Here is a 14,750-nt window from a genome sequence, read left to right on the forward strand (position 1 = left end):
TGGTTTGGAACTCTTTGTTTATTATTGTAGAATTACAGAATGGTTTGGGTTGGAAGGGACCTTAGAGATCATCTCGTTCCAATCCTTCTGTCTTGGACAAGGACACTTCCCACTATCCCAGGTTGCTGAGAGCCCCGTCCAGCCTGGCCTTGAGCACTCCCAGGGATGGGGCAGCCACAGCTGCTCTGGGCACCCTGTGCCAGGGCCTCAGCATGGCCACAGTAAAGAATTTTTTGCTAGTATTTAATCTAAACCTACTGTGTCTCATTTTGAATCCATTCCCCTTTGTCCTGTCACTACATGCCCTTGTAAATAGTCTCTCTCCATCTTGTAGGGTCCTTTCGGGTACTGTAAGGCCACAATTAGATCACCCCAACACCTTCTCTTTCCCAGGCTGAACAATCCCCATTCTCCCAAGCTTTCCACATAGGAGAGGTGCTCCATCCCTCTAATTGTCTTGGTGGCCTCCTCTGGACTTACTCCAAGGGGTTGATGTCCTCAATGATTCATAGAATCACTGAATCAAAGAACTCAGTTTTCATCCAAGTTATTGCTCACTTTAGCACTCAACCCACATGTAGCAAATCAGCACCATAACACAGATGGGAAGGAAGCTACAGAATAGCTGCTGTAGCTGGATATTTGTACAGACTTCCATCTGTCGGCTTTTGAAATGCAGAATTAATTAACAATTAATGCAGAAGCAGAATTTTTCACCTTGTAAAACTCAATACTGTCAGTATCTGTCTTCCACCAAATGACTCAGATGCAGCCAGGGATCGGGTACAGACCTCCATGAACTGATTGGGTACAAATATACCATTTGTACATGGAACAAAATGACTTGTTCATTTAGAGGCACACTGGGGCATGCACTAGAGCAATACCTTTCCATCCAGAAAACGGAGCATCTTATAGGCCTCAAATTATGTCATTTGCCTAAAAATCTCACGGTTCTGTGCTTTGGAAAAGAAAAATAGCTATATCATAATGGAGATTGTACCACTATGTACACAGTTGGTCTTTCTTTTTATTCTATTGACAGAGGTGTATTTTTTAAAATAAGAACATTGGGTCTCTCCAAATTCCTTCTGCTTCTGGAGGTTATTTCCTTCCTGAAGTTCCTCCTGCTGATGATGAGGTAATGAGTGCCACAGTAGCCAAGCATGATCTCACAAAATTATACACTGTGCAGATAATATCAGGGGAAGATTATATTCCTGATAAACAATCCCTGATAGGCTCTGACGAAGGCCAGCACAAACACAAAAAATCCTGCAGTGGGCAGTTTTGAAATATCTTTCCATTAAAAAGTTTCTTTTTACCTCACTCAGGTAGAGACTAATATAGTCCTGTCCTGTGAGGACTTAGGTTTTACATCCCTTTCAAAATTGCTGGTGCTTCAGTTAAGTGTTGCAAGACATTTTTGAGTCCCAAACAAGTTCAGAGTGTTTCACTTTGAATGTGAGCAGCAAAGGACACTTGTGAAAGCCTAAGATACAGCTGCTGTCCAAAGAAAGGATCTCATTTAAAGTCATACTAAAGAAAGATGTCTGTTCAATTTTTATTCTTCTTATAAGGTGAGGTTAATGATGATTAAACAAAATGGGTTCCCAGTCCAGGAGACTTCAGTCTTTGCCTCCCACTCATGAAAACTTTCATATACAATACTCCTTAAATACTTCAAACATTTCCATAGGACTGTTTTCCACCAGCCAAAATATAAGCAATTTTTCACCTCTTCAAGTTCTTTTCCCATTCTGCTTGCTAGAGGATTAACTAAACTTCTTTTGACTTATAGCATTGAGCCTGCTGAATTAATAACCCCTAGGTTGGTTTATTTAGGCTAAAAAAATAACCTTTTAGTAAATTGTCCTAAGCCTGAGAGTAAGAGCTGGTCATTAAAAAATTTGTATTGACAAAGCTCCTTTCCCTGCATTATTTTGTCCTTTTAGTTAAGAGGAGGAAAGGACCTGTTTTCCATATCACCTACTCATGTTTAGTATCTCTTATTTTGACTCCTAAGTGTGCCAAAAAGTGATGATCAGGATGTCTCTTAGCCCAGACCGACCAATTTCCTTCCTGCCATGCCTCCAAAAACATCAAATACAATCCACCTGTGGGTATATGGTTTTGACATTCAGTTGTTGAGGTTTCAAAGAGAAGATCTGTTCTTATTTGCTTGAAAATTATATATATATATTTTTCCCTACTGCTCTTACAGCATCAGGAAGAATGGAAATGGGCTGTACAAATCCAGCCTGGAGTGTGAGGGAATGCTGCAAACGCTGTGCAGCACAACAGGAATATACCAGGGCAAGCTGATGAACTTCCACAAGAGACAGATGTGAACATTAAGATTGGAAGCAGATACTTCAGTGCCATATGACAAAAAAGCCAGAGCTTTTCTGGCTTTTTGGTTGTAACTCAACTTTCTGGGCACTGAGTTTCCCAACACACCAGCCTGTATGGGAAATATTTTCATATTTGAGGTGAACAAAACTTAATCCTTTAATATGATCTGCTTCTGTGAGTATCCTCAGCTTTCTGGCATTTCAGCTGGAATTGTTCCTTTTAAAATCATGCCCAAGAGCATTGATGAAGTCACTCAAGAACTTTGAAAATGAACAAAATTTGAGGCAAAAGACAAGCAGAGGAAGCCTTTTTTGGTTTTGGACAGTCCAAGATAAGGCATAAACTACCCACTCAACCTGAAAATTTACACTTTGGAGATGAAGTCATAGGGTTACTAGACAGAGGGGTGGAAAAAATGATTTCGAAATGAGTTAGCCTTATAAGGTGATAGCAAGTGGACACTTTGGGTTTTTGTCTGTGTCAGTTCAAACTGTAGCTTTCGGCTACACTGGTGATGGACACGAGGGGGCACCCAAGGAAATGAAATCGTCGAGGAGCTGCAGTGCTCCCAAAGTTCAGGCTGATTTTCCATGTTTTCCTTTTTTTTTTTTTTTTTTATACAATAGTGCATTTTGTAATTATTTCCGCACATTGTTTTCATGACGCTCATCAATGAATGGTAATTGAAAAAGCTTTGAGGGGAACATTCCGAGAAGAAAAGATTTTGGCATCTACTAAATCACATCACTGCTGACCAGAGCTAGCACTTGATGGCTCATCAAGATTCCTGAGTATGTGGCAGAGACCCCGTGGCTTTCCCAGTTACTTTCCCAGGATCTGTACCTGGTACAATTCGTAGTAGATAAGGACAGCAGAAAGCACAAATTCTGTCACTTAGAATATCTGCTCAGAAATTAGCAGAGGAAAAGTCCAAAGGTATTGAGCACAAAGATCCAGAAGCTACCACCACTTGAGGAAGTCTCTCACAAGCTGGAAGCTGTGAGCAGCTATTTTGCTCTGAACATCTGCCCCTGCCAGCACACCACTTGAAGATGTATGAATTGTCAGTGGGTACTTTTAAGAAGGATGTAAGCAAAGTAAAAATAGATGTGTCCTCCTGGTTTCTAGCAATGTGCAACTTAAGGATTCACCAGCAGAAGGCTCATACTCACTAGCAGACTTTTTATCTCTTTAATAATTTTTTTTGTCTGTGTATGCTTTCAAGAACTACAACATCTGGTGCTTTGAGGTGTATCACAATATAGCTGGGTAGCAAGTGAAAAAGTTTAAAAATGGTCTAAACATTTCACTTGGCAATCCTGTTCTTGAGCTACAGTCAGTGATGAAGTGTTGCTCCCATCACACTTCTTTCATATCAGTTGGGATTTTTTACTCCTGTTTTAGAGCATCTAAAAGAAAGAGCATCTCTTTGTCCAGACAAATAATGTGATGCTGATCAGACAGCCCTAATAGAAAATAATCTGTTCAGGGAATAATTTAACAGGAAACCCTTTTTAGTGAAAAATAGGTTATGTTCTGCAGTGAATAACTGCAGGTCTCCATCACTTGGGGATATAAGCACAGGCAAATATTCCTGTAGAAATGCAATTCTGATTGTCTGCAGCTCTTTTATTTTGAAGACAAAACATATTTATTAAAACATCAATGGATTCATCACTCACCATCAGAGAACCATTCCAGTCAGCCAACTGCCTGTTTAAGCAACTGTCTGCATAAGGAAATTGAACTAAAATGAGGAAATTCCAGGTTACAGGTCTCATTTTTATGTGTACACTTGATACTTTAATGCAAATATGTCTTCTGTATAGCCTAAAAATGATGCCTTCAATAAGTATTGATGTGCAAGGGTAAAAAAACCAGGAACTTGACACTGTGTGGTTCTGCATACTCAAACACATAAGCAAACCACAGATCTCACAGAGTGTTCCTATTGTTTTCCCAAATTTGGAACCGAAAGCCAGAAATTCAGACTAAATGACTTGGAAGCATCAAAAAGTAAATATGAGCCTCCTTTAGTTCTGAAGAATAAGTTTGAAAAAATAGCTGTGGAGTGGTTCATCATCTGCTTGAGGATTGAGGTAAATCGAGTGCAGTAAATTCAGTGCAGTTAAAAAGTATATATACTATAAACTCTGTAAAATACCTAAGATAGTGCTGACTATTTATAAATTATACCTGGCAAGTTGCAAATAGGATTAGGAGAAAAGACACAGCCACTTAACCAGAAGTTCACTAGCGTTGAGTCAGGACATTAAAAACCCTGCTGTCACCAGGCACTATTAATAATTAAACTCTCTTTATTGGCATTTCTTAGGCAGAAGTCTGCCATGGCCAGAATGGGTGTGCTGGCATCGAAGGAGAGCATGCCAGTCAAGTGTTATTGAAGACCATGAATGCCTGTGTGTCAACACAGACTCAAAAGTGTGTATTTTTACTGTCATGAGCCCTTTGGCCATCAGAGACTCCCTTCAGACTGAAACCCGCAGCAGTGAGAGAACATTGCTGCAGCCACACTCAAGCCTCTGCTCTTGCCAGCATGGAGAAGAGGCTGGAAGCAGGGTAAGAACACAGTGTCCTCCTTCACACAGCCTGTTAGTACTGGGGAAAGTTATGGTGGAGCAAGCAGCTTGGGGAAGCACAGGCTGGCCTGTGGGTGAGGCCAGTTCTCACCTGTTTGGGTCATAGAGGACATCAAAGAATTGTCCTTTGAAAGAGCCGTGTGTCATTGCCTGCTTTTCCTACAGGAGAGTCCCAGTGCCTCAAGTATGCCAAAGTTATCCAGGTGCCAAAGAAACCATCAGTCAAAACTGCGAGTTGCTGTTTACTGTCTAAAACTATGAGCAGGCTAAATAAAAACACCATTAGACTTAGAGAAGTCATAGTATAATAATTTCTTGTCACTGGAGAATTTTCAAGAATTTGGCAGATTTCCTAGTTTGAATTAGTTGAATAAATTAGACAAGTAACATTTTTCAGAGGGCAGACATAAAAATGTCTTGAGTAAATCAAGTTGTTTCATACCAGTAAACTGAGTCAGCTTAAATTAAAAAAAAAAAAAAAAAGAATAAAAGAAAATCACTTATATTTTCTTTAACTGTGGAGTTATCAAAGGGAAACTCTGTGACAATTTTCAAAATGAGACATTTATCATCAGCTTAAGTCACCAGGAGTGTATTTTTTTATGTTATAAAATAGTTTAAGAGAAAAATTTTAGTACTGTGCAAGCACATCTTTCCTTCCCCAGTCTTATCCCAGAGTAGGAAGTTTCTTAAACAGGATCCATCCCCAAAGAGGCAATCTTGCCATTTATTCAGAAAAAAGACCACATCAGTAGCACAAAGGGGGAATGCTGTCACCACAGCCATACCAATCTCTGCTTTACTCAGAAGGAGCTGGGATCATCTCTCTCCTCTATATTTTACAGTTCAACTTACTTAGTTATGAATTGGGAGCCACAGAACTGATGGTGTGAGTGAGGGTCTGGGAATTAACACTTCCCTGGGAAGATCTGTTGGTTGACATCTCTTGGCTCTCTGTTTCCAGGTGCTGCAGATTCACGCTGCCACCTGTCCCCATTAAAATCACAGTTTTGCGTTCTTCTTCTCCATCTAATGAGTTAAAAATGTTTTTTTTTTCTGTAAATTAAAAGTGGGAATCTGATATAACAATATGCCAGTAAGATCTGGAGCCTTTGGCTTGCCCTTCCATTGTCTGTGCTTCAATCAGTCAGCTCACACCAAGATTATAAAAAACCTGACCCAGGAGTTTACAGTCTGGAGCCCAAATTGAACAGAGCAGTCAGCAGATTATGTATTCTACCAAACAATGAGGTCTTCAGTCCCTTTTTGAACCAGTTTTCATTACAGGGGTTATGTTTGTATCATATTGCTGAGAATTACACAAAACCATTATTTTTTAAATTAGTACAGTAGACAACAATGTTGTCAATAATGCAAGTTGTTAGTAAAGTGTGTATATTTATAGCAGCATGAGAAGTATTTCAGAGAGCTCTTAGCATGTTTAATTCCACATCCACATGCATGCAACATTTCAGAAAATGTAGAGCTTAACTACTGTATGCTTTCCTTTGGAAGGGAAAGCTAGAAAAGGATGTTCCCATACATTTTCTGCCTATGATATTTTACATATAGAAAGCCCCTACTGAAAGAGCCTTTATATATGATGTCAGTAGAAAGGACATCCAAAAAAAGAATAAAATTATAGCGCTGGCATTTCTAACAAATTATCTTTCCTTCCTAGTTTATCCCATTCTAAACAGTAACTGTGGAACTTTCTTCCTAATAAAGCTTTAGAGCTACTACCATGACTTCTCACCCATGCTGCAGAAATACTATCCAGATGAGCAAAGATTTTGTAATGCAGCAAGCTGCAACAAATATCCAGCTGAAACAGCAATTTAGTGGACTCGGAGCAAAACCAAATTATTTTTATGGCATATAAAATTATGAGGAGCCTTTCCCAATATATACCATGACTAATGATCATCAGCCTGTACAACGATGACACTTTAGGCACTCCCTCTGTGGTCACCTTTCATTTGCAATCATCAAGTCTGCTAACAACAGGAGGAGAAATTGCAGTTTAAAAGTGAGATTTTTATCAGCTTTCCCAGCCAGAACCAGATTGGGAAAGAAGAAAAAAAGAAAACTTCCTCTCATAGTTTAAGGAGTAAACGAGCAACTAATAAACATTCTAATTTAAGAAGTGCACATATCCTGCTAACAAATTTTCTTTTGAATAACAGAACTGAAAGGTTGATGTGGTATTTTGGTTTGGTTTGATTTTTTCCAAAGAGTAAAAGCAAATCCCACAATTAAATTATAGCAGTAATGAAAAAAAAATTGATCTGTGTGCACATAAAGTATAAGCTGGAAAATCACAAGGCAAATATTCATTTGCCAGTTTGGAAATAAATCCTAACCTGCTGATTTATGTTCCCTCCACACCATTTTTCACTCAGTGAAAACAGCACTAGCCTGCATTGACAATTCTCTTGAAAAGCTCATGAACCTTGAGCAGCATTGCTGAAATCCTGCATTTCTGCCATAACAGGCCCGGCAGCCTGGACAGAGCTGATGTAACTGGCTGCAGACATGTGTTCTCCACTTCAACAGAGCTCTGCTTTCCTGTACTGACATGGGGGATGCTGACACGCAGCACCCACGAGGGCACGGCTTGCCCTGGATCCCCTGTGTGTCTTCATCAGCCCAATCCAATCCAGCAACTTCTGGGATTGAAGGTGAGACTTTTCCAGCCAAACTCCTCTGCAGACGAGCTCATAGCGCACATTCTATGGTACCAGGCCATGGCCTCTTTCCTTCTGTACCTCTGCCCTCCTGCCCCACCATCCATGGACAGCTACCTCTGCACTACAGGGTCTTGGAGGGAAAGCCAGGGTGTCATCTAACTCCATGCAATTCCACTGGGGAGCTTATGCATGGTTTTCAATTTCTAATTTGCCACAGGATCACGACCCATCAGAGTTTTCTATCCTCAACACTGCCACTTCAGCCTGTCACTGTCACGTAATTCCCCCTAGGTGACATCTCCTCCTGGATGTAAGAGCTTAATCTACTAGAAAAGGTCCTGAGAGACCAAAATGACAAAAACTAACCAGCCCTGAGGAGGTCTGGGAGAGCAGCAAAATGCTGATCAGGACATTCACCGATACAACACTGTCCAGTCTTCTGGGAAAACTTCATCAGAATGGGAATCATAATGTAAACAAATGACTGCTTCTGGATTCTTCTAGCCCAGCAGGCCAGAACAGGTAAATATCTACTATCTCAGCATTCCAACAACTATTAGAAATAAACAGATAGGTTTCAATCATTCTTAATAATTAACAGTAAGGAAGGGTGTTTCAGGTATTGTGTTAATCAACAGGTGCTAAAGGAATATGACCTTTTGGAGACAAAGTTTGGCATGACAGTCAAGTTTTTCCATGACACATACTAGAAAGCACAAAAACACAATCAGCAAGACAACTTTCTTGCTTCAAGTCTCAATATTTGAACAAATGAGTCACTGATACATGCTTTAGATATTCCTACACTAAAACTAGATTATAAGTCATATGTATGAAATCCACTCCTGTGCTATAAGCTGCCTGTGACAGCTTGTTCCAAATGCTGACCTAGAGAATATCTGGTATGTTCAGACTGATCTAAGAAGTCTGGATTTTATATTCATGATCCCAGTTTATAAGTGCATGTCACACAGATGGACTTGTCTCAGTGCTGATTTCAAGAACCAAGGAAAATGCGCAACAGAAAAAGCTTTGCTGATCCATTGGCTGAAGAAGCCAAATTTCATCAGATGTATATGATTCCATTACCTTAGTAAAGGGAAAACATGGACTTTTCTGGCAGCATCTGAGTACAAAATAAAGAGTTCATGACTGAAACTGTTAAATATGCACTATTCATTAGTACATGAAGAGAGAAGTGTAGAAAAGAGCTGTTGTAGGTGCTCTAATAACTAAGATAAGGGTCTGAGATTCAGGAAAGCTGGATAAAATTGCAGGCTCTGACACAGACTTTCTTTATGACCTTGGGCTACTCACCAGATACTGCCACCGCCCCAGGTTATCCAGCTATACAATGAAGATATGTTTAGCTGAAGAACCCACTCTGTTTTGGTTGGTTTTCCTATATTGTTACACAGAGACATGGACCAAGAGGGAGATTTCTTTGACCATGAGGGAAGGGAGGGATGAGGTGTAAGAGTCCTCCCGGAGATTAATGTGATTTGATCCAAGAAACAAAGCACAGCTCTGGGAAGCCTGGGGGCTGAAGGAGAATTTTCATCCATGCAGGTGGCATGGAGCTGGATCTGGGTGACATGGATTGCTGTAGGGAGCATTAGCACTGTAGGGATGACAGACCCACCTGGGAGGAGGATGTAGGTTTTACTATCAAAGCCAAGCTCATCTCATTTGACTTAAATCAGAGCTACAATGATTTGCACCAGAAAAACAGCTGGTTCTGAAACCAAAATAGCTCCTTAGTCATGGGCATATTCCAGGGCTTGAATCATCTTTAGCAAAGGAGAGGGGCTCAGTGTCAGAGAGTTTGAGGGAACATGGGAAAAGCTAACTGACCTTTATGGAGAATGTCAGGGAACCAAGGCTTAATCCTCAAAAAGCCCTGAGGTGTCACTCTCATTGGTGCCAGGAAATTTGTGCCACTCTAAACAGGCAGGCACACTTACCAACAGAGCATACAGGTCCAGATGCTGTATGTGCCTTGATTATTGTATAATATTACCAAATAGGATTTTTAAAAAACCTTTAAAATGCCCTGCTCAAAGAAATCCAGCTTCATTTTACAGAAGTCAGTAAAAGGACCAGCTCATTTCTTTGATGTAAATATTAACTGAGGCTGTTGAATCTGCTCTCTCACAGAATCAATTCTTTCCCAAAGAGACTAAAATGACATGTTGTCAGACACAATGGATTTCCCTTTTGCCAAACTGGAATACCATCACTAGAGCACTGAGTGAATTGATCTGGGATAGCTCAGGAAGTACCTTTAAAAAGTGCAGTATCAACAGCTTTGCCTTGTAAGGATGAGGAGTCCTTGACAGACACAGACCTCCAAATTTCCTATAAATTTACCTGATTCCTTAACAAGGAATCAGATAAGTTTATAGGAAATACGTTTATAGTGATTAAATAAGTTTAATTCCAAGAGAATTAAAAACATTTCATTCTCTTGGCAAAAGCACTAAGCCTTTATGGGGATGCCTGGTGACTCGCCTTTTTGAGCTCCATCTCCCTCCTTCTGTTTCTTTTCCAGGTAAGAGCAAGTCAAGAATTACAGAGTTTTCTGGTTCTCTGCTGTTGTCCCTGGACACTTTGCCACTGACAGGGACCAGCTCCTGCATTTTGCTCACCACTCCAAGTGCCATTGCATTGAGAATTATTGACATTGTCCCCAAGGGGGCTACAGCTGTGTGACTATAAATAAACACAGTGCTAGGAAAAGACACTCAAGGATAAATAGCAAAGGTAGTGCATTGTGTGAGACCAAAATAACTCCATGCTGTTCACTGACAGTACCTTCCCCTGGCTGTTGTGTACTGGCTATTTCCAGCCAGGCCTTGGTCTTCTTCTGAAAGGCAAAAAGCCTGCGTGGCTTCAGAAGCCATGGGGCTCCTCTCTGTCCCTCCAAGGTGGTGACACTGAGAGGCTGGGACCCACTTATGAGTACACACTGTTAGTAGCACTGCTGGATATTCAACATCTGCACATTCTCAGAGCTGTGAAGATGCCAGGTAAATTACCAGCACCTGTATGGACTCTTCTTTCTCCCCCTCCTTTGCAGTCACAGGGTCTCTTCAGCAGCCCCTTCTGGCAGGGTCCAGTTTGGGGGTTTCACTCATGCTCTGTACCCGCAGAGGAGGCTTATGGATGGCCCAAGGGAACTAAAACAAACAAATGATCTCATTGAGAGGCAGAAGCACGACAGAAAGATTTGAGCTAAGTCAATTGGTGTATGCTCCCTCAATGTATCTCACCAATGTGGGTGAGAAGGTCTGTGGGTGCTTGGGGCTGTGAGGAGAGAGAAGGATGCAACAGGTCCATAGTGTCCAGGTTTTGATGCAGTGGGGGGCTTGAGTGAGAGCCAGGGGTCTGTTCTGCAAACTGGACCAATTAAATACCAATTTGATTCTACACTAATGGATGTTGAAAGAGCCACACTCCTGGCATGTGACTCCATTGATATTAATTCATCAAGGATGAGCTTGGCTTGGATGATACCTCAGATGAGAACCACAGAGAAGTATTTTGTCAAAATACAGTATGTGGACAAGTTCCTGATCTTCAGTGGAACTGAAAATATTCACATTTAGAACTCACTGGAAAGCTAAAACAATGTTTTGGCATTTATAATGGTGTTTGTAAATGTCTTCTTAGCACTTGAGTTATGTTATTTTACTCTACAAAGTTACTATTCCACTGATTCATTTTTTCTTTGTTTGTTCTATTTTAAAGTAGAACATTCTCAAGAAATCCAGAAATTAAAGCCAGTTAATCTGCTTTGCTCACCCTGGTACAGCGATGTTTATTTTTAAATGAATCTTTTAATGATATTTTCAATTACAAAATAATGAAAGAAAGACAATTCTTATCCTGCATTAGTTATTGTATTACATGTAAGCCCTTTTAAGCAGAAAATTCCTCATGATATTAAAGCTAGATTCCTGGATTTTTACCTGACTTCTCAGCTTTGTTACCAACCTTCTGCTCAGTATAGTACATCAGTTTTCCGTTTGAAGAGAATATCCCCTCTTTAGTGGTATTCCAGTCACAAAAGTCAGGTATTTCAGACTGTGAAGGGAAGGTCAAAAATTAAAAAAGTAATATAGTTCTACTCATGCCAAGGGGATAGTAACAGCAATCAAGCCCTCTTTGGCAATGAAATTAGAATAGCACAGAAAGCAATTATTTCAGTGCAGATATGCTCTCAGCTAGGTTTCTCACCTTTCTGTAGTCACACAACTTCTGCTGAAAAATTATACCTGGGACATTTGGACTGTTGTTAACCAATAGTTCCGACTCAACATTAAGAAGAAATACTACTCTTCAAAGAGATGATCTAAATTGTCATTTCTTACAGGCACATGCAAATTTGTCCTGCTTAAAGTTACATCCTCACTACAACATTAGGCTCAGTTCTTATTGGGTTTTGCTCCACCAGATTTCATCATTCACAGAGATGGTTCAGAAATAGTGTGAGTTTTGCTCCAGGACATTCATGGCTCCATGTAGTCAGTCAGCAGGGGATGCAATGTCTTGCTTGTCCAGATACACATCTGCTGCTTCAGGCCTGGAAAATCTGTTCATGCTTCCAGCCAGAAGTCTCCAGAGGATTAAGTAGCCTCCAGCAAAACTCTTCTGCAATAGTGTTGAAATAAAAAATGTTAACATGTCCAAAACACTGATTAAACCCAAATTAATCCTGAAGCAGTTATGGCAGCCCTTCTGTGCATATGAAACTGCTGAACCAGCAACTGTGCAATATCTGTTCAGGGACAAAGTAAAAGCATAACAAGAAATCCAAGATCTGCTTGGGGTGTGTTTCAGAGAGCTTGTCTGCTGCTAACTCCTAAGTAGCAAGTCCTTCAGTGCACTCTGCTGCCAGTGTAACCTCTGCCAGCTCAGTGAGACAAGAACAGATCCACTATCAGCAGCCACAGTTGATGTAAGTTCAGTTTCAGAGAGGTCTCAGCCCACCTGGGACTCTTACTAGATCTGCTAGGGGTTCATGAAGTCCTTCACCAACACCTTGAGTGAGCACTGGGAGGTTCAGGACAGGAAGTCCTGCAGTACCTACAGCACACCTGAATAGTGGTAGATTAGAGTGGAGCAGCAGAGTGCTGCTTAAACCCTGTAATCCTCACAACCACAGGTTAGAGACCTTCCTGGCAGCTCTGGTTCCTGGACCACTACTACTACCACCACCCTCTCATTTATTTTCCCATGTCACATGGGTGATCTGGGGGCTCTGTGGCATTTAGGACATGCTACATTCAATGTTGCACAATTTAAGGCACACTTCCAGGGAATTCAGCAGTGGAATTTTCTTGGTCTTCCTTTCACTACTAATGTACCTGTAGAAGCCCTTCCTGTTGCTCTTCCCATCATCACCAGCTATCAGCTCCAGCCCAGTTTTGGCTTTCTTAATCCCATCCTCTGTAGTTCTGCACTGCTCCTTGATTGCCTGTCCCTGCTTCCCCCTATTATGTGTTTTCTTTTTATGTGTGAGCTAGTCAGTCATTTTCTGTACACCCTGGCTTCATGTACTGCCTTCTTAAGCTCCTGCTTGACAGTAGGGATCATGCTTGAGCTTTGAGGAGATGGCCCTTGAAGATCATCCACCCTAAACATCCCTTTACTCTACCCAGCAATATCCCATGACAAGCTGCTTGCTAGTTTCCTGAGCAAGCCAAAGTCTGGTGTTCTGAGCCATTCCTGAACAAGCCAAAGTCTGGTGTTCTCAGGGTCATTTTTCTGCTACTCACCTATCTCTGCTTTCTCGTGGTCTTAAATTCTACCACTTTTTGGTCTCTCCAAGGCTGCCGTTGACCATCACAACCCCAACCATTACTTCTTTGTGAGTAGAAAATCAATCAGAACATCCCCTCCTCAGCATGGCCAGCACCTGTGTCAAGAAATCATCCCTGACCCATTCCAGAAATCTGGATTTCTTGCCCTACTGTGTTTCCTGCTCAGCAGATTTTAGATCAGGCAGTAAACCTTACAAAAGCTAGAGCATGAGACAGTGAGACTTCTTCCTCTAGTGAGAGAAGACTTCATTTGTTTTGTATTCTTGGTGAGGTGATCTGTAGCAAATGCTTACCACGATGTTCCCAGTGTTGGCTTCCCTCTGCTCCACAGCAGAATTCCATGCATCTGGGCTGTTTCTCTCTGTGCAGAGCATAACCGCCTTTCACATCTCACCCTCCTCCTTCTAAAATATCCCCCCATCACAGCACTTCAGCTGTTAGAGCTCTGACAGTGTCTAAGTACAAAGGAGCAATGGGTGGGTCAGTACCCTGCCTGTCCAAGTCTGCAATGCTGTGAATACTGTGTCTCCCAATCCAATCAATATGGAGATCCAGGCACCATCTCAATGTGACTTGCTGAAACACCTAAATTAGATGGTGCACCTTCATCTCTTGATTATTACTCTGAAAAAATTATAATAATAGCCTTGGGGCAAGGCTTTAATCCACATCCCCACACATCCCATTATAGTTACAAACACGTCATGCATACTCAGTCAGGTTCAGCAGAAAGAATAACTATTCTTTTCCAATGTAGTAAAGCCAGATGAACAATGGAAGGCATCTCAAAGATCTAGTTTCCATTTCCTTCACAAAGTCAAGGACTTCCCTGCTTGCCCAGACGCAGTCATGGCTGATGTGCTTTTGCTGGCTTCAGATAGGAGAGAAAAAAGGAAGGAACCAACAGAAGGGAACCTATCTGAGGTCAGACCTCGTCAGGACCAACAGACTTGGGAATTTATGTCCAGAAGTGACTTGTTTGTGTTTATTTCTGCTGTATTCAAGGAAAGGGGAAAAGACTGTTTATTCTTCTGCAAATAACAAGATCACAGGGAGAAATATACTACATTTACACGAGCATTGTCTCTTCCAAATAGAAAGGCTGTGACAGGCGATGGCATACTTACAGCCTGTTTCTTGAGCCTTAGTATGATCTCTTTCACATGGAAGAATAATTAGTAAAAGAACATTGAAATTCTTCAAATTGCATTCAAATTTGGTTTCTTTCCTTCAAGCTGTAAAAATCTCACTGCAGATATTGACAATTCAGTTTGAGCCAC

The 14,750-nt window shown here is 41.1% G+C and overlaps 1 protein-coding gene across 1 annotated transcript in view; it reads right to left on the reverse strand.

The window, feature by feature from the left end:
* BRF1 (BRF1 RNA polymerase III transcription initiation factor subunit) overlaps window positions 1-13,844 on the reverse strand; it is a 186,767-nt gene extending 172,923 nt beyond the window's left edge. The window contains exons 1-2 of the mRNA XM_041476161.1: window positions 13,764-13,844; window positions 11,617-11,731 (exon numbers count right to left, since the gene is read on the reverse strand). Of these exons, the coding sequence (XP_041332095.1) occupies window positions 11,617-11,731; window positions 13,764-13,844 (196 nt within the window). The remainder of the gene's footprint in view (window positions 1-11,616; window positions 11,732-13,763) is intronic.
* Window positions 13,845-14,750: the final 906 nt, after the last annotated feature.

Source organism: Pyrgilauda ruficollis, unplaced genomic scaffold (assembly GCF_017590135.1).
Source record: "Pyrgilauda ruficollis isolate IOZ18807 unplaced genomic scaffold, ASM1759013v1 scaffold38, whole genome shotgun sequence".
Taxonomy (NCBI): Eukaryota; Metazoa; Chordata; class Aves; order Passeriformes; family Passeridae; genus Pyrgilauda; species Pyrgilauda ruficollis.